Source organism: Colletes latitarsis, chromosome 3 (genome assembly GCF_051014445.1).
Source record: "Colletes latitarsis isolate SP2378_abdomen chromosome 3, iyColLati1, whole genome shotgun sequence".
In the NCBI taxonomy this organism is placed as follows: domain Eukaryota; kingdom Metazoa; phylum Arthropoda; class Insecta; order Hymenoptera; family Colletidae; genus Colletes; species Colletes latitarsis.
In genome coordinates this window covers 27,502,985-27,524,401 of record NC_135136.1, presented here as the reverse complement: position 1 = coordinate 27,524,401, position 21,417 = coordinate 27,502,985, and the positions used below count along the sequence as shown (strand labels likewise).

At 36.0% G+C, this 21,417-nt stretch overlaps 2 protein-coding genes across 2 annotated transcripts in view; one reads left to right on the top strand and one right to left on the bottom strand.

The window, feature by feature from the left end:
* Fas3 (fasciclin 3) overlaps window positions 1-21,417 on the top strand; it is a 179,039-nt gene that overhangs the window by 146,317 nt on the left and 11,305 nt on the right. The window contains exons 6-9 of the mRNA XM_076762764.1: window positions 304-445; window positions 1,048-1,098; window positions 2,345-2,458; window positions 20,186-20,216. Of these exons, the coding sequence (XP_076618879.1) occupies window positions 304-445; window positions 1,048-1,098; window positions 2,345-2,458; window positions 20,186-20,216 (338 nt within the window). The remainder of the gene's footprint in view (window positions 1-303; window positions 446-1,047; window positions 1,099-2,344; window positions 2,459-20,185; window positions 20,217-21,417) is intronic.
* LOC143340597 (uncharacterized) overlaps window positions 9,334-21,417 on the bottom strand; it is a 37,867-nt gene continuing 25,783 nt past the window's right edge. Inside the window, exon 7 of the mRNA XM_076762763.1 lies at window positions 9,334-10,150. The gene's annotated coding sequence lies outside the window, so the exon portion shown is untranslated. The remainder of the gene's footprint in view (window positions 10,151-21,417) is intronic.

Sequence of the window (21,417 nt, the reverse complement as noted above, 5' to 3'; positions counted from 1 at the left end):
ATTTACATAAACATTACAGACACTAATAAATACTTTAAGGGCAGGTTATAGGGCCAGGATACTGTGGAAAAATCAGGAGAACGATATAAAAAAAGAAAACGGAAACGACATTATTCTAAAATTCCTCGCCGTGAAAGGATATACTAGTCTTCACTATATCTCTTCTGCGCAATCACAGCAGGAATAATAAACAATTTTATTATTAATCCAGAATCAGTATTTTTATACTTTTTCCGTCGTGACCCAATAATTTCAACATTGCCGCAACGTACACGACAGATACGATGAAATTTATTGTTACAGGGAAGAGGAGCGTGGAGCGTGATTCTCACGATCGACAGCGTTCAGAAATCCGACACGGAAAAGGAGTATATCCTGGAAGCTCACAACCACGAAGGAGCTTATGAATACCGTATCGTTTTGTCGACCTCCACAGAGCCAGCAGGTAAAATTGTCGAAACGTTCGTGCCAAAAATATTGCGATATCACTTGTTCACACTCTGCACCAGAGTAGCCTAGAGAACACGTCGAAATTCACGTGGCGTTAAAGTTCGAAAAACTAGAAAAAATATTTTTTGAAGCAGAACGTAAAAGAATCTCAATCTTTAACGATAAATGACGCGTGCCTTGACTTATTATTCGTTGAGATGAAAATAAAATGAAGACAACTATACCGATTAAGGGTTGAAAAGGAAAGGACTAAGTGGAAAAAGAAGTATTTTTTTTAATCAAACGTCGGATCAGTAGCGAATATTAGCGATACCACGAAAGGAATGGGTGATAATAAAAATGATTTTTATTCACTGGTAGCTGTCGATCATGCTGTTAGTTCTCGCACTTCGTGTTCATTTCCATTCCATTCAGTCGAGCATACTCACACGCTGTCTATCGATCTACGTCACGTTCATTGTCACTTTCACGTACTGTCAGTCATCATTACGTTTTCGGTTTCACCAAAAATGTGAATTAGATTATTTCTGTGTGTTTCGTGTACATGTGCTCTGTGTTTCTAACGATATCGATCCTTCACCGCATGCTCTCACGCAGGGGCGTTCAGTTACTTCTATGGTAAGCTCTCCGAACACATGCACGCACTAGGTAATGTCATTCTTTCAAATTATTATACGTAAGTAGTCGATGTAGTTTGTCTGGGCGTGGAGTTCCAGAGTTCCATAGAACCGGAAATGATGGGTTACCGTGCCATCTATAATTCAGAAGACGCGATTGAGGCTGAATTTTTCATCGCCAGGCTTGTTTCAAAGCCCATTCTCACTGCCTGAAACTTTCATCAACGATATTTCCTGGATAAATTCAGTGAAATATAATGGGGAAAAAAGATTTTAACATCGAATTTATGTTTTGACCAACTGGAAAAGAACTATCTTATCTGTGGTTTATACAAACGATGAAAATAATTTCTAAACCAAATATTGTTAATATCGTTATTTATAGAATTATCAAAGTAATTCTAGTTATGTGATCCTTTATACTCATTTATATTGTAAACGAAAAATATTTAATATTTTGCATATCTTTTAGTGTCATTTATTTTTGAAAATCGTGGGAATGGAACTCCACGCTATTAAACATGCGTATGTGTAACGTTACGTTATTATTCGTGTCACTGGAATCAAATGGCAGATGTATATTTTTGATCAGAATAAATCTCTATGCGATGCCTCTATATGAATTGACGCTTATTCGATATTAAACACAGTTTCGCGACATTAATTTCTTTGCACATTTTTTGCATCAGAATTCATATTGTTCACGTTTCGATTGCGTATAAACGCAAAAGGCTTTCGAACGCTTATTGACTCTTTTCAAACATATTTTCTTTACTGTGCGGAAATATTTATGCTTGCTATGCAATTCTTTATTAACTGTTCTATACAATATGAATGTACAAAACGCAATCATGCAACGATTTTGTTCAGTATTTATTATAGTCTCTTGAAAATGTTTAAGCTTTGCTAAATATGGCTTTTACTAACTTTTACAAATTACAGAAACTTGAATTTAAGCGTATTGAAGCTGCTGCCGCACGATACAGTTGCATTCGAAGTATGATGTTAATCTTCTAATTAAGTGTGTAACAAACGAATCTCTTTTTACATGCATTTTATGTTCAATGTACTGTTTAATATTACGAATCAAAACTTTTCTGCGTTTATTTTTTCGATACAATAAAATAACACGTAAATTGAGAACAAACAAGATTACGTGATAAATGTCTTGTTACAAAATAAAAAGGGATTAAGTGAATCTGTATTATTTAGATAAGACGACGTAAAAATTCTTGTTGAACTTCGAAGTTTCAAAATTGTCTTCTACGAAATTTCAGGCGTTGATTTAGACGCTGGCTCCATCATTGGTATCGTCGTCGGGGCCCTGGTGCTAGTTCTCGTCGTTTTCCTACTAATATTTGCCCGCGCGACCGGACGCTGGTGCTTCGCAGGTGAGTACTCAGTTCATTAAACGATTCGCATAAATTATTCTGTCCAAGCCACGTGTCTCCCCTTCTCCTTTGGCGAGTTTTCGTGTACTTCTGTTACTTAATTGCGTACCATTAATGGAAAATTGGATATACGATCGATTGAAACGCGACTAAACAAGCGAAGCGTTAACTTACAAAAAAGATCAGAATTTTGTGAAATACAAGACGATTCTCCTTCGGTGACAGAGAGAATTCGTTGCATTAACAAACTGTTTAGATAATATTCACAAAATAAGAACATTTTTTTATTATTACTTTCGTATCGATGTATAAATTGATTTTCTTCTTAGCCGTAGGTATATCTGACAGTATTATTCATGTATGACGTTAATTTTTTATAGCGTTCGCCTTTGTAGCTGATTCTTCTCGCCATTAAGTTATATATTTCTTTTTCTGTGTCTAATGGTACAGGGTTGAACCAAGTCAGAATGCAGCAAATCAAACTGTTTGATAGAAAATTCATTGTGCACACGTTGATAAACAGAAGCGTAGACCTGTAGGAATTCTTGCATCTTGTAAACTAATCCGTAGCGACGTTTATTCTTATTAAAACGATATTTTTTTAAAGATTTAATCTTGTTTAACACCTTCAATGTACAAAATAATTACAAACTTACGGTAGAAGAGTTTCAGAAATGAGTTGGAATGTTATAAATTAAAATGTCATGAAAGAGAATAATCTAAACGATTCAAGGATTCCTGTCGTGTCTAGACGAAAGATAAACGGAAGTAAACACGAGCACATTATCGATGAAGACGTTTACCAAGTGGTCAAATTGACCATTAAATTGGCACAAAAGTAATAAAAAAAATTCCTCGAGTAACCTTCTGTTCACAAAATTTTGCACACAAGGAAACTAGCGAGAAAATGTACGTGAAAGAGATCACGTCTAATTTAAAGTAGACGTGTTATGTGTGCGGTAGGTAATGTCTAGAGAGCAAACGATTTCTGCTAGCTGTACGTCATCTTAATATTTAAATGCCTATATTTGTATGTATACAAATGTCTTATGTGTTGTGCCGCTACCGATAGGACAGCATGCAAGTCGGGCCAAGTAAAGAATATGGAGAAACATCAACAATTACCTTGCGATTCCGTACTCTAGGCATGACACTGTCCAGGGGTAAGTCACCTCAGACAGCAAACTACCCACGTCTGCAAAGTATTTGCTCGTTCCTCGTTCATCATCAGCTCGTCTGCTCGTCACTTTTTACCCGCGATCATTTTTATCAACTCCTCGACCATCTCATGTTATCGACCCGATTCATCGACGAGAAACACTTAATCATTGCACCGGATTTCAGCGTTTGTCCCTTAAAACGATAGACAACGAACATTGGCAAGCCAATTTTTCGAGACTTTCAAAAGCGACGTTCACAAAATTATTCGTTATACGATAAAACGCACGTCAGCAACGATACAGATTTCGAGAATAATGTGTAAATTTTCATGATGATTTTTGGAAAACCTGTTTGAACCGCGCTTATGTTTCTTTAATATTTTGTGTCGATCGTCTCGAACTTAAAGTTATTTTCACCGTACAACTTCGCTCCGAGCGGCGAACGTAATTTGGTACAAAAATATTATCGAATATCGAACCTAATGCTTGAGGAAAATTCAATGTTTAACCATTCTCAAAGTGTGTATACAGTGGATGATCGAATTATTATGATCGGTAGTTTTCAGTAGTGTTATAATTTCAACAGTATTAAAATATATCTTTTTTCGTTCTTAACGTACAAACTGCCATTTTGTACTGTCGTTATTCATTTGCTATATATTATCTTAGAATAGAAAATTTTTAATTTAATATTATTAAAAAAGGTAAAATACGTTATATTCATGAGGTAAACAAATACTTTTGTAACTACGTGTTTTAAACAATTTTAATAATTTCTAGAAGATTTAAAATCCTTGTTAAACAGGATGTTCGGCCACCCCTGGGAAAACTTTTAATGGGAGATTATAAGACTAAAATAAGACGAAAATGAAGAATATCAATTTCTTGACTGAGGCTTCGTTCAAAAATTATTAAAAAATGAAATTAAAAAATTTCAAATCATTCTGAAAAAATTATTTTTGGTTGCAGGGATCAATTACAATCATTTTTGGTCAATAGACATAACCCTGAAATCCTACCCACTTTCGAGAAAAAAATTCGAGTAGGTACTGAAATTTTTGGACGAAATTAAAAAATTGTCAAATCATACTAAAAAAATTATATTTAGATGCACAAAAATAGCCCAATTTTCAAAGAGCCATAACTCCTACAATAGTAAATATATTTCAATGCAACTTTTTTCTGTAAGGCAACTTTTCTGTAGGGCGTCAAACAAAATTACTAAAAATCAAAAACGAATTTTTAAGAACGATCGACAGGGGGTAGGTGTCCAAATTTTTGGGCGAAACAAAAATTTCAAATCGTTTTGGAAAAATTATTTTCCGTCGCGGAGGTCAATTACAATCATTTTTGGTCAATAGACATACCCCCGAAATTCTGCACATTTTCGAAAAAAAAATTCAGTACGAACGAAACTTTAAACATTAATAACTTTTTAATGAAGCTTCCATCAACAAATTAGTATTCTTGATTTTCATCTCATTTTGGCCTCTAGAATCTACCATTAAAATTTTTTCGGTGGCCGAACACCCTGTGTATTTTCAAACGTACAAAATACAAGATAAGTGTTTATTTTGATATTCAAAGATGAAAAAAACCCCCATTATCAGTTTTTTAACGTTATTTTCTTCCGAACCTTCGCGTAAAAAGCTGAAATCGTTTTAAATGTATATATAGTTTTTTTTAAATCAAAGATGAATTCTAGTGGTGGTCAATTTCTGTGATTCCACTGCTTTCCATGCATTTTTTAAATCTATTTGAGTGAAGCTGCTGCTACGGGGGAAAAACCGTACAAATTCGCCGATAATATGTAAAAAAGAGTAAAAAACGCGGTGAGAGTTCGATTATTCATGCCATGAGTTCACCGTATAAGCGAGACCTGCCTGATGAATGAACAAATCAAAATTTCATTGCTCGGAGTGTCAGTTTATCGGCTTGTATTGCGACCGTCATGTTTCTAACATATTATTTCGGTGAATCTATGTCCTCGTGCATCACTTTATAAAAATAATAAACACTGAAACTTCACATTTTTCCATAAACGATTTGTATTAAATTTTCAGTCGAATAAGAAATTTTGTCAGCCGACTGGACGAAAAATATAATGCGTGAAAGATATTTAAGCGAACGAACGTCTTGAGAAAAGTGAAACGACATTTAAAAATCATCCAAGATAAAAGACATTTGAAAATTGGCTTCGTTCGATCACAAATATACGTAATTCATTTGTGCATGCACGTTGTGCTTACGAGTTCCACCGCATGTACTAATATAGTACCTAATTTATATATTGCATTCACCATTATTCACACACTGTTTTTCAAACTTTGTTCCTTGCGGCCTACTGCGAAGAGAAAACTAATTTCCGACGGGGAGAAAAGTTTACCTCCAGTGTGCTGGTTCGGGAAAATCGAATGGAATATCGCTGAACGGAACCGTCTATATAGCATTGCTTGTTAACGAACTAAAACGTACACGTATTTAACGAAAGAAAACAAGTACTTTTCCCGTAATTTAATGATTTAAACGGCTCGACGAGGGTGAGCACGAATTGAAAAAAAAGCAAACAAACAAAAAAACCTAAGAAGTCAAGTCTTTGATTCGAACTCTAGGTCGCGATGGAAAAGCATTTGAAAAACACTGATTCAGGGCACCCGGTGTTTCGTAGCGACGGCTTCGTTCAACAAAAATTCCCGACGGGACGATTTCGTGTAAGTTCGAAGAGTGCGTTCCCTTTTTGCGACAAGCAACGATAAACAATCGGCGAAGGCAAGTGTGGTGACATTTGTTCGAAGTCAAACAATCCAGTTCCCATCTCGATGTTAATTTTCTTTCTTTCGATTTGCTTTCTACGGCCCATTTCCCTCCCGGGCCGATTAGAACGAGGACAAACACGTCGTCTTTAACTCGATTTTAGATCGTTCAAGCATGCTTTTATCACCCCCGCCCTAACCCCTTTGCTCCGACGCTGAATTCGACCCAACTCTCTTAACCGATTCTCTTTTACCCTGAAAACACGAATCTCGATGTGTATTGTTATTCTAGCCGACAATTAGCTAATTACGCGCTCGAAGTTCATCACGTTCGCGTTTGTTCACATTTACCTATGCTTGGATTGAAGTATATACATTAGTGCGATGACCTGCCTGTGAATGTTATAATTATTAACTGCTCCGATGATCGATTAACTTACGCTCGAATGCAAACGCCCGAGTGACACGATGGGACCTAGTTGCCCTGAGGAAAATATCGTTCGATTGGCATTTGATTAATCCGTTAAGTACCAGCGTCCCGTTTTAAGAACTTTCGGAAAAATAAGTATCAAGTAAATAAAAGTGCACTATCATTTCTTGTGCCTTTTCTTCTATAATACATTTACTTGATTTTTTTAACTTGGAACATCCCCAAATTTTGATTAATAAAATTCTAACTTGCGTTATTATTAATTTCTCGCTAAAAAGAATATTTACAGCAGCTTACAGTACTATCGTTTATTTTACACTGTATACGTAACTTCAAAGAAAAAAAATTTTCGCAAAGAAATGATTTTTTTATTCGACAAAGTATTTCTTAGGTACAACGCGTAGAAAATGAGTATCGATCACAAAAATATTATAATCTGGTACTTAATGGATCAACAATTTCGATTCATGGACTAACAATGGACAGGCTGCATTGCGAACGAAAATAATTCTTGAAATCTCTTGTCGCTGTAGAAGATGCGACGCCTGTCTGGAATTCATTTTGTTAACTTTGCGAATATTGACTTTAACAAATATCGTACGAAAAGTCGTGTTATTTATGAAAACTATATAATACACTGTTGAAAATCTGTCGCTTGTAGCTTTCAAGATGGAAATGTCATCTTTAGCTTTAGAAATGGAGACGAATTCTTTCTTGTTAATAGAAGTTACATATAATATTAATATCAAACAAATCAGTTCACATTCCAATTTTCCCTCTGTCAATTTGCAATCTATTCCAGTTTCTAGAATCACACTGTATAACCAATTTTAAAACAAAATATTTGTTTCAATCCAGTTCTATTAATATTAAGATTGACAGAGTTATCGTAACAATTTTACTTACTCTATACTGTATAGCAAAGGCAAAATGACAGAAATAAGTATTAACTTCTACAAATTTTGCAGGAATAAGAATAATTATCTGCTCGCCTTTGATTCATAAATTGGAAAACCATAATTTTATCAAGTAAATGAAGCGTGACCTGTTTTTGATGACTTGGAATTACCATCGTCTTTGGAACAATTATTACGTAGATCCCCGGTATTTTTATATATTCTATATATACATTATTTAATTGTTTTTCTCTGAACAATTATTCTTTCCGTATAAAGCAAACCCTAACAAGTGTTTCTTGTATGAATAAATGAAAAATAGAAAATATATTCTTAGAAAGAAGTCACTATCGTGTGTTAACATTTCCTTATTTTAAATGATAGAATATCTGAAGCACGAGGTAATGGCAGATACAAACGACGTTACATAAGATACAATGGCTGTACTAAACTATAACTGTAGTTGTATATAGTTTTTAATTTTGTATACATATAAGAGCAACTCTGAGAAAAGAAAGAATATTCAGGATTCATATAACAATTGTTCTGAAAATGGTGACAATTCAAGTAATCGAAAATCTTAAATACATTTCATTTGCTCGACAAGACAATAGTTTTCTAAATTCATGAAAATGGCTTACATTACTTCTACGTGTACTGAACAAACCTGAAAGCTATAACGGTTAACAAAAGTTATCACAATACGAAAGAAAGATCCTTAAATCAGATGAACCCAGTTAAATGGAAGCATCCGTTCAAATACAATTTCTCTTAAGACAGACGAGAAATCATAAACCTAGCGTGAAACTCGCGCGTTTGCAAAATACCCGAAAGCAGAGTTGGGCGTCGATTTCATTTAATTAATTAATTACTGATCAGGAAAGTTAATATACGATCAAAATTAATCGTTAATCGCTTGTAACCGCTTGTAAATCATTGAGAATTTAAAGATATATTCCAGGTGTTATTTTCAAATTATTTTAAATATCCAAGAGAATTACAAAATACAAAACTTCGAGCTTTATTATTTTCTTGAATTTCAAACAGGAATATACAGGGTGTTCGACCACCCCTGGGGGAAAATTTTAATGGGAGATTCTAGAGGATAAAATAAAATGAAAATCAAGAATATCAATTTTTTGATTGAGGCTTCGTTAAAAAGTTATTAAAAAATTAAGTTAAAAAATTTCAAATCATTCTGAAAAAATTATTTTTGGTTGCGAGGGTCAATTATAAGTATTTTTGGTGAATAAACATACACCATAAATCCTACGCACTATTGAGAAACAAAATTTGGATAGGTGTCTAAATTTTTTAGCGAAAAAAAGAAATTTCAAATCGTTTTGGAAAAAAAGTTTTAGTTGCGGGGGTCAGTTACAACCATTTTTGGTCAATAGACATACTCCCAAAATCCTACCTACTTTCGAGAGAAAAATTCGGATAGGTACTGAAATTTTTTGGCGAAAAAAAAAATTTCAAATCGTTCTGAAAAAATTATTTCCGTTTGCGGGTGTAAATTACAATCATTTTTGGTGAATAGACATATCTCCGAAATCCTGCGCATTTTCGAGAAAAAAATTCAGTAGTGGCGGAACTTTAAACGTTAATAACTTTTTAACGAAGCCTCCATCAACAAATTGGTATTCTTGATTTTTGTCTTATTTTGGCCTCTAGAATCTCTCATTAAAATTTTTCCCAGGGATGGCCGAACACCCTGTATACTTAATGGTATTTTTAGAAATCGAATCTTCGACTGGACAGCAACGAAGAATAACGATTAATTAAAACCTGAATCGTTGCTTCGATTAAAATTTTGCCAACTCTGTTTTTCCAAAAAGAACACAAGAAAACAATTTGGAACGAGCGTAGAGAGTAGGAAGTAACGCGAAACGATCCTCGACGCACGAAAAGACACTAACCCAAGCGGTTAAAGAGCGACATACAACGACAATAAAACAAAAAACCAACAACAACGAACTAAATAAAAACCAAACAAAGAAATCCACACACACACACACTTTTGCCTTGACCGATCGTGGCGTTGCTTGTTGCAGCGAGGCGTCGGGGCGACGAGGAAGCTGCGAGCGGTGTCGGCGCCGGAAGCGAGACGCACATCACCCCCGGGGACGAGGACGACGAGGATCACGAGGACCCGCGTATCATCGACGAGAAAATGCCGCAGGGTGGCCAGGAGAATCCGATACACGCGAGCACGGAATACGTGAACGGCCGCACGGACGTCAAGGAGCCGAAGAAGGACGAAAAGACGGATACGCCTGTTTAAGGACGGTTCGCCGCGCGACGGTCGTTCCTTCCAGTGACGCGGGAATAAACTGTCGCCGTTCCTCGATTTGGTTCGACGACCCTTTGCGCTGTCCTGTCTCGCTGGGAAATTTCATTCGCGATACTCGACGCGTTGCTCCAAGGTCGTTGAACGAATCGAACGATCCCACCTGAAACGAATCCGAAATCGGGAATACGTTGCAGGAGCGAACATTTTTCTTTCATTGCCGACAAAACTTAGAATCTTAAAGGTCAAATTTAGATCTGATCGGGTACAAATGTTAGCGTTTTTTATTTATTATTTTCCGTCGACGGAACACCGAAGATCTGATCCTGCACATTGAGTTTGCCTTATTTTTCTACCTTTTTTTTTCTCTTCCAACATGTTTTAGATATTCGCGAACGACATTTAGTGGCTTCGTTTGGGATACATCGGCCATTTTCCTCCACAATAGATAGAGAGGAAATTTTAGACTAAAATTGAAAATAAAATTATATGAAAAATATAAAATTACATGTGCAATCACGTGCGAATGTTTTTGGGCTCCAGCTTCGCTTTAGAGAGGGAAGACGACAAAAATTTAAAATAACTTTTGCACACCGCTGCATAATAGCTGATATTTATGTGAATTGTACTTAAAGTTAAAGAGATAACAACTAACGTGATTGATATTGTTTACCTAATCTCTAAATACTCAAAACGTAAAGTCACTGATAAAGCAAACAAAGCCATCGAATATCGTTTGCATCGGCTCGATTACGGTTATAAATTAACAACAACGATGCATTTTATTTTACACGTCGATAGTCGGACAATTTCGTGCTCCTCCGTCCCCAGTGATCGCGACACATTCAAGCACTTGTTTCTCTTCGAACCAGCGTATCTTGGAAACACTCGAATCGGTACATAACAATCTTATATTATTTCTAAATCTACTCATTATTTTAACTAACATTGTACGGTATATCGTAGTAGTCGAGACGCCTTGCGATGATGCAAAGGATCTCGAAACCCGTTGTCAGCCTCGAATCTCAATAGTTTAAGGAGGGACGAGTTTCACAATCAGTGCGTATTTATTTTAAACGAGTTATTTTAATTCGAGGACGAAAGCGAGATGCAATCGTGTACTGATTCCCGTTGGATCCGATCGTCTTTCTGATGGCAACTTGCGCGCAGCTTAAAACCACAGCACGATTCTCCGTTCATCGACGATCGGGAACGATTCCTCGATGCCTCGACACTGCGCGCGAAAAATCGCTCTCCTTTTGCCACGGTGTAAGTTTTGTAAATAGAATGTTTCAAAGCGATGCGCCCGCGTCGTTCTGAGCCTGGCGAGCGTTCCGCTGCCATCCTTTCTTCGCGGGGGGATCACCATCGGGGAAATTCGCTTGGGTCAAGATATTTACACACTACTAATACAAACTTGTACGTCGTTCGACCGTTAATTGTTCGAGGATCGTGAAATATATCCTGACGAATATATTTAATATTCATCGATTGAATCGAAAAGCATCGTTTTACTTGTGTCATCGACGATTCGTGACAAGTATCGTCCTCGAAGAGTTAAGGGATCGAGCGATCGCTAAGGTATATCGTTAAGTAACACGTGTTTACGAGCTGTCCTTAAATTGTACCGTTCTACTCTAGGAGATGATACTCGATTCTTAAGTAAGACTTCTGAACTCTGCAACTTTCGAGTTCGTTCCCGTGATAGGGAACGACGATCCGGGGATTCGAATATCGAAATCGGGAGCGAGAGGCTGTTGATCGTTGACGGCCGTTATCGCTACGGTAACACGATTATTAACGAAGAGCATTTGACGCTTCCGCAGCCGAAGATTCTACTTCGCGACTAAAAATTATCAAAATGTATAATATTATTGTGCATGCAACCACTCGTTTGAAATTTAAAGAAATTCACGGCGTCGTGTATTGGATATAGAAATATTCGGTAATTGTTTAGAAGTTTGCCCTCCGCACCGATTTTCGTGACCTTGAAATATGTTGTCAAGGTCATCATTCTGAACCACTTTTCCCTATACATGTTACCGCCGCTTGGCCTTCGTTTTCCAAATATTCGCAAAAATAATTTTATTGCCATCATTCACCGACTGTCGGTTCAAATTCACAATTTCAGACATTTCTTTTCCTGCAACAAAAAACAAGAATATGGAACTTTTTTCCATGAGCCCTGCGGAGCAATAAATAAAACATCCCCCACGACTTGAACAGTAACATTAAATTCGTTTTGCTGACTGGGGGGCTGCGCTTCCCAGACCCCCCTAACAACTATACTAACTAATACCGATATCCATTTTTAATATAATATATCTCGGAAACTAAGGCCGAACGCCGGTAACATGTATAGAGAAAAGTTGTTCAGAATAGTGACCTTGACAACATGTTTCAAGATCATCGAAATCGGTGAGGAGGGCAAACTTCTAAATAATTACCAAATATTCTAATTCGAGAGGCTTTTAAAATTTATTGCATATATTTGAAATAATATTTTGAAAACGAGAACAGAGCGTTTTGGTATTTTTCTGTTGGAGAAACTACAAAATAATCTATTTCCTTGCAATAATCGTGCAAAATTAGATCAACGGCTGCGAACGTGTAAAAGGAACGAACACGGGAGGACCGAACAAATCAAATTGTGTAGTTCGACATTTTTCTAATGGACGCATCGACGTCGAAGGGGAGGGGGATATTGAACAAAATATACTAGATCGAATTGCACGCGCACGATAAACAAAAATTGCCACACTTTGTAATTCTTTTCGAACGTTTCCTAGGGATTCATTTTAAAAATTCCGTAACAACGAAAGATCGTTTCATTGGTTGAAATTTTTACAAAGCTTTCAGATAAACGTTACTTTTTTTTTCCTTTATAATCGCGATTGACAAGAAAGAATTATTATCGCGGAGAAGCGATTTACGTGCACGTGCGAGGAAAATCCATTAATATCACGCCGTTACCACGTTCGAAGACAAACGAACACATTCCACGATGTAGCTTTTGTTCGTAACCGGATTCTTTATTCTTTTTTTTTTTTTTATTCGAACAAACGTGTTGACTGACGCGTGATCGATCGACTTTCGTAATTTACAACGTCTCTCGAACAGTATTATTTGTATTGAAACCGCGCGGTGGCCCGAAACGAGGCTATCTCTTTCAATTTCGATTTTGGGGCTTGATAACCCCCATTCGAACGATTCAACGACAATTTCTTTTACATGAATGCTATTATAATACTCCGCGATGTTTTTTATTTTAAAATTGTTAACCCTTCGAGAAGCTCCAGTCTCGAATAATCATTGTCTCCCCTCATTACTTCACCCTGTGAAGTCGGAGTCGAATTTTTCAAACGTTGCATCGTTTTTTAACCATTTTTATTAAGAAACATAAAACATTAGATTATCATCAAATTTTTATAACACTTTTTCGTCGCATATAGATAGCACAAGTATGCCCAAAGTGTTCGCTAAAGAGTACGCGTAGAAAGGATAGAATTCGAAAGAATAATGCCAAATTTCGTATCGAAGGGTTAACGTAAACATTTTTACTTTTAGTCAGTCCATCCACCGTTCATCTTTTTTATAGGCTCGCGTAACGACGAAGACTGGAAACATTCCTCGCGAGTCGACGATTTTTCACCTCGAAAAACACTTTTTTAAACAGAATTTTATATTACGAATTTATACTACGAACTATTACTGTAAATTCATCGAGACATCAATGTTGGGCAAATTTTAATCAAAGTAACGATTGACGATTACATTCGTGGGATATTCTTCTTTTACGAGTACAACAAATTTAACTATACAAGAATATATTCCTGTACGTTTAAAGTTGAAAAGAAATAATAAAGTTACATTTTTTGTTTGCCCACCAATGTTATTCGAAAGTTTGGATGAAAGTGTTTCAACTTTTACTGACCTCAAAGCTATTCTTTAAGAATATATTCTTAAATAATTAAATTTTCAATTTATTGAACTCGACACCATTGAAGAATAACCATTAATTTAATGAACGATCACTGCAAACAATGATTAACCCTTTCAGACTTGACAATAATTTTCTATTAAACTCGTAAAATTAGTATATTTTACACATTCGAAATTTGTGTATAATCGTTTAGAAAACATCAGGTGGCAAAACTTGATCGGAAGCGTCTAATGTTCAAGTCAGAAAAGGGTTAATTTAATTTTCGATCAACGATTAAATTTTTAATCTTACTGCCTAAATCGATTAATTAGTTGATATTAATCGATTTATGTCCAACTTTGCCGACAGCCAAAGGCCATCATATTTCACAAACGTTTTAACGTAAGATTTATCATACGATCGACGCGAGTCCGTCGACAAATAGAGAAGACGTATTCCGAGCGAGGAATTCGTACAAGTCTTGTATTTTTCCTTTCGTTCGCGACGGAAACAGTGTTTGCAAGTATTTTCGCGTTGACGACTTTTTAATGAAATTACAAGGGACCGCGCTCCATTTCCCATCGTCCTGCGCCCCGACGCCTGTTCTTGTGCGTCCCGACTTTTCGATCGATATCTTTTTTTTCCTTCGTTCGACATGCGAAAGTCCTTTAACAGAGAATTTTATCGCTTTGCACTATCTTCGATGCGCTAATTTAGGAGCATTCGGAGACAAACCGTATTCGTTTAAGATCGGAACGAATATTCGTCACGTGCGAGTGATTAACTAACGTGGAATATAGCTTTTGTAATTAACTTGTTCGAACGCGTGAATGGAACGTTATTCGTGGTACAACTAAAAACTTAACGACTCCTCCGTACTTAGAATTTCTTTTAAAGAGACCTTGTGTTCCTTCTAGAGTAAATTTAGTTTGAAAATTTGTGAAATAAATGCGTATAAATCTTGATTCTAATGTATTTTCAATCTTCAATTCTTTATTTCGATTTCTCTTATTTTTTGTTTGTCATCGTCATCCTAAATTACTAGATAGAAATTAATTGTGACCGACAGGAAGCAAACGCGTATCCCAAAAATTTTCTAATCCGACCAATCGCGTTCCAGTTTGCAGAATTCATCGATCGCAAATGTCGTGATTCGCGAGAGCACAAACAATCGACACCGAAGTTTCGTTCATTGTTTGACAGAAAAGAGAAACGTAAGAGACGCAAGAATAAAGCTAGCGTAAACCCATAAGACTAACCGCGACTGGAATAACTTTTGAGAAGTCAGTTTCGTAATTTCATTATCATTCCCGTCGACAATAAGTGTTGTTTGTACTTTTCTACCGATGATCTTTGCTTAGCTCGGTTGTCGCGAAAACGTGAAAAACGAAGAGCGAGATTGCACCTACACGCGTACATAGGACACGTACACATATACACATTACAGAGAAAAAAATTTCACGAACGTAGGTCTCCACGGCGTCGTACAGAGGGAATAATTAAACTAAGCACCGTTAGAAAAAGAAAAAAAAATATGATAACGACGAAAAAGAAGAAAGAGAATCGATCCCTGTATCCGTCATTCGTTGACGAAACATTTCCGAATTCTGCACATACGCTCCTTTACTTTTTTCCATATACGATCGTGTTTTCACTTACAAAGAGAGATCGTCTTGTCCGACGAGTTCTGCGAGTTCTTTGTCGAAGGTCGTCCTGCATGAAACGAGAAAGGTAAACGGAAGAGAGATTAATCCGAGGGTGAACTCGTCGGACGAAGACGACCGAAATTACTGCGTGTTGTATATATTAAATATATATATATATAAATAAATATATATATATAAATATATTATAAATATTATGGTATGAGATTGAATAATAGTAATGAATATATATTATATTCTGTGTCGAGGGCACTTGGCTTGCAACTCGTAAATATTAACTGAATACTTATTTAACCACTTGCACTCCAATTGCCGAGCGACCTGTCGTTATCCGTGAATTTTTGAGGGAAAGACTATTATCGGACAGAGTATAGGGTTACACTTAAGGGTGATTTAAGAAATTTGCGATGGTCGATAAGGGAAATGTCGACCGTGGTTCGTAACACGGACGGGCGATGACGTAGGAAAGAAACTAGAGCGTGGATATTATGATATTAAGGATCGATTACGTGTATGTTGCCAATTAAGTACTTTGTATCGTGTTCGCAATGTCGAAGCGTTGTTTGCGCCGTTAAAGAGGCTGAGCCGCATTCGAATGTCAAATACGCCGCGAACGCGTTCAAACGTCTCTGTTCTGTCGAGATCGAGAAAACACTGTGACGATCTACTGCCTCCATTTTGTATTTTTAGTGGGTCGTAACGCGTGAAACGTCCGAAATTTACGTCATTGATAAATCAAACAAGAAGTTCAAAGAAATTGATAGGATGATAACTGTTAGAGAAGATCCAACTTGTTTAAAATCGACTTGAACTTTCATGACTGAATAACGAGAATTTCAATCAATTTTTACAAACCAATATTTGAATGTAAAATAGCTCATATCTGCGCGTTGTCAGCAACTCTTACGACGTAAATTGAAGATCTTCGCCTTAAACGTCACAGATCATACGAATTCTAGAGAAAATTTGTTTTAGAAACTTGTGACATGAATATAAAATAGAATGAATACAAGAAAATTTCATTCTCGGTGTACAACGTAAGACTTTTGATCCTTTATCATGGATCTTCCAGCGAATTTATACGTACAAATTTTCAATGTGTTATAAATATAATAAGTTGCACACCAATTATTATACTTGGTTTATTTTTCTAAATTATCCAAAAATTATACAAGTTGATCTTCGATTTAAAACCGTGGAAGAATGTCTATGTCCATGCAAATAATTATTCTATCATTGAGTGAAGATTTCACGCATTGCAATCTGATATCGTAATTAATTTTTAGTGTGTATGTTTTTGTGTTGTCTACCTTTTTATTTTAGCTATGCGTCTTTGTCGAAAGTTTTTTTTGTCTTTATCTTTTTTGCGAAAGATGTTTTCCCCGGTTAGCAGAACAGACCCGTTTCATCGTTCTCAGCGAATCATATGTAACCGTCGTGTGGTATATATTATGTGTACTAACGAACAGCGTATTGGTATGTGTAATAGAGCCTAAGGGAAAGAAATAAAACACGTATTCGCGCGACACGTCTACGCTAAAAGAGCTATAGGAGATTACTCGTCGATGTATGGTCGCCCAAACTTTTTATATGCATAATGTAGGCCACGCGCGATTTTTAAACATTTTACAGTGTCCATTGTTACACGATTCCATGCATTGGACGAGGGGAACGAGGATAATGACGCATTTTCGAACTGCGTTTTTTACGACTGTTGCGATTAAGGTGACCGTTTCTCAAGTATGGAATCTGCAAAACCGTTTTTAGTGCCTTTCGTGATAGCAATCTTCCGTGATTCGAAAGAAATAAACGTCTAAAAGTAATTTACGCGTATTGACATTTGTAAAAATAGTAAAACGTTTGCCGTGATGGTAGCTTTTGCTATTTTATTTATAGCTTCATATTGGTTTATTAGAACGATAAAGTATGGGAATACTCCACTAACTTTCTTTATCAAGAAATAATTTTGATCTTTAGAATATGGCTTCGAAACGCTTTTTTCGGTCACCTTAAGCGCAGCAGGTTTAACACGTTAATTACCACGCTATCCGTGTCTAGAAATGTCCTTGATGTTCATAATTATATCGTGAAAAATAGAACTGTTCGATAATTTAACGATCCACCTATTATTTTGCAACATTTTTAACATTCTTTAATTATAAACGATTTAAAGCATATTAGGTTTGAAGGAATGTGGCAGTCAACGTGTTAACGAAACTACGAACACTAATAATAAGTAAACACGAGTGAATAACAAAAGTCCATGTTCGTAAATCATTATCAAACGTATACGCGAACCTCCAGAATCCTTTCAGAATAATCCGAGACGCAGCGATCTTTTCTTCGTTACGCTCGAATCCTCTATAAAAAGGGAAAAATAAGCTGAATTTTGTCTTTTGTCAAGGAAATTTCACTGCCGTAAATGGAAACACGATGATACGAGAAAGACATTCAACGACCGTCGATCGTCGTTCTATGTTTGTACAATGTTCGACACGCGTTCAGCCTACGTAGCGACCATGACAATGAAACGCGTCGATACGATAATCGATTAACGCGTTGTTGTTGTAAGGATAATTACGCGTGGATACGTTAATGTACAAAAATTCTTTGCGGTACATTTTTAATGATATTAAGACACTTATTTCGTAATTGACTTTTATGATTCATTAATTGTAACGATAATTATTTAAAACACGATGATCATGCTACGATTACCAATTATACGCGCATACATCGAAAGCATACATGTATATGTACACACGCACACACTTACACACACATAGGACACACTAGCGCATTCAAGAAACGAGCGAATATATCCAATTTTCTTTTTTTTTAACGAATCGGTATGCTGTATCGAAGTGTTGCATTTCGACTGCAATTTATTATTATTATTATTATTATTTTTAATTTTTTTTTGTAACAAAATTAGAAATAAAGCTCGAAGTTGAACATTTGTAAAACTTATTAATATTATCGAGGAAGTTGATACTGTAATATTGTAAGAAGCATGATCGTTGGCCATACAATGGAGTATATATATATTATATATAATATATAATATATAATATATGTATATATATATTTATGTTAACATAAGTTTAGGTATTAAATACGACTATAATACGAATACCTGAAAATGGTGTTCTCTGAAACATTTTTAGAAGTCAATCATAATAATTAGACGAGCATAAGCGACAGTGATTTGAGACACATGCGAGATGCTCACGTTCGAAAACGTCAGTTTTGAAGATCCGTTCTCGGTACCGACGTTTTTTCTATACTTTTTGTAACGAGGGCCCAATTTAAACAGCATCACCGAGGAGAAAAAAGCACTTTAAGAATACTTCAGAGATCGCTACTTTAACATGAAAAGTTGGGGGAAAAGAAACCAACAACAAATGATTAAATTACGATTTTACGAATAAGAATTATAAGAAGACGGCGAAGTTTGAATGTTATAAGGTCGGTAAATGGAATACGAAAAAACACTCGCGTACTTTGTACGACACACCCACCCACCCATACACACACGCGCGCGCGCGCGCGTCCACACACGCACACACACACACACTTATGGATAAATACATACATATACACGTACATGGACACTACGAGCACATGAAAAACGAATACGAGAAGAACATGAACATTTTGTATCTGTATTTGTAGATACAACGCAATAGGCAAGAGTAAATCTAATTAAGAATTCAAATGAAATTAATATATAGAGAGCTGTATGTAATTAACTGTAAGTTCATTCATCGCTATGATATTATACTTAGGTATTATATGATTTTTGAAATAAAACATTTGTTTTAAATACACACGAAACGTACACGAAAATATGCCATCCTACCATTGCCACGATTCTCCAAACGTAATTTCAATTATGCGAAATCATGCATGTACATTTCCACTAAACACGGACACGTTGGGATATTAATGTCATGCGATTAAGCATTCGCTTATATTGTCGGGCGAAATCAGTAGAAAATTAGTCAATTTAATTCTAGTTTTACTCGCAATTCGCGTTACTATCGAATTCATACATATTTTGAGTTCCTGTTTATTAATTTGTCCGTCGACCGTGTACACGTAGATAAGCGTAAATAATTTCATAACCTAACTACCGTTCAAAGGTTTGGATACTCGTATAATTGGGGAACAAATTCGGATGCTATTCCGTAGTGTCTATCCTCCCGAATAGTATTAATTTTACCTGCATTCGTCCATAAAAATTGAGAATTTTTATTAGTTTTCTTATATACGATGTTGGAAAACTTCTATCATAACTCAACATTTCTTAAACATTATCGAAGTTTTGAAAAGCCATGCATAAGTAGTATTATCTCTTTGATAAATAACCATGAAGGTGTCATAATCGCAAACAGACGCGTAAAACAAGTTTTTCAATCAATTTCATACTTCTAGTTTTCTGCTTTACGTGTTTCTTCGTCCAAAATTACGAATCGAATACCATCTGTCGCGAATGTAGACGATGGTTACAACCAAACTTTCGTTCGGTAGTGTTCCCGTTAATTTTTACAGAGACGATGTGTCTTGTTGCAAATTAAACGAAATCTGTTTATTTTCAATTGTTTTGCAGGTAGTTCGACGTCTAGGAACCTCGGCGAGTCGTGAGTATTCCTTTTCTCCAAGTTTTGTACAGAATTTCTGGTAGCACAACGCACTCTCGATGTTTCAATACTTTCCAACGAATTCCGTAACTAATACTCTTTTTCCCCCTGCTAGTGCTTTACCGTAGTGAGAATACTTTGACTATACGCCTGACAAACTTTATCGCACCTACGAGGCAAACAAAGTTTTGACTTTTCACTCAACGTTGCACTGCTTAGTTTGTATTAAAAATGAAATCAATATTAATTTTACGTGTGTTCTTTTATCGATTAGATCAGCTTTAGGGATGGATTCAGCAATTTAAACAACTTTTTTTCAACATCTAAAATACGTATTATTTTTCTATTTCAGTTACGAAAGTATACTCAATTATTTCTACTATATTTATATTAATATTTTTAATCTACTCTTGAATAGTTCTGGTAAGCGATGTATAGTTCCTATCGTGACAAGGTTTGGCTACCATCGAAATATACAGATTGAGTCTTCTAACATGACGACTTCAAATAACTCGTACGAAAAAATGTTTCAAACAAAAGTTGCATGGTATCTAGAGGGACATATAGTGCTCTAATCTGTATTTTATTATCTTACTTTTTTATTGAATTAGGGTCACCTTCAATTTCTTAAATGGAATGTCTAATATTTTTTTTCGAATTCAGATAAATCATCAAAGGGTATAGCCGAATAAGGGGGTCAAATGTGCCCTTGAACCAAATTTGTAGTATATAAGGGCCGCGTTTTCTTACTCGAGGAGCTCAGTTTTTCTCAAAACCTCTCGAGACGACGTCACTTTGACACTCGAAGCAAGATCGGACTATAATCCCCTTCGAACAACTATTCACCCTAGTGGTTTCAATTGTGAGTGTTCAATCGACTAATCGAGTAGTAGCTCCCGCGAACGCGCCGCGTAAAAGCCGATTTAAAACTCTCGCCGTCGTGGCAACCTAGCAATAGTACCAGTTCTGTTAATATACCACTGTACTTGAGTATCGATCAGAATATATTCAAGTAGTTATCCTCACTTGCATTATTCACTTAATACAACCCTGAACCTTATTAACAGTAAGACGAGGGGTATCTCACGAACCCGGTACACCTTTACCGCTCGAGGTGTACCATTACGACAGAGCAAGATCCTAAAACTTCCTAAAAACCTACGTGGCTCCCAGGGTATAAAGCCCCTGGTTCGTCCACTCC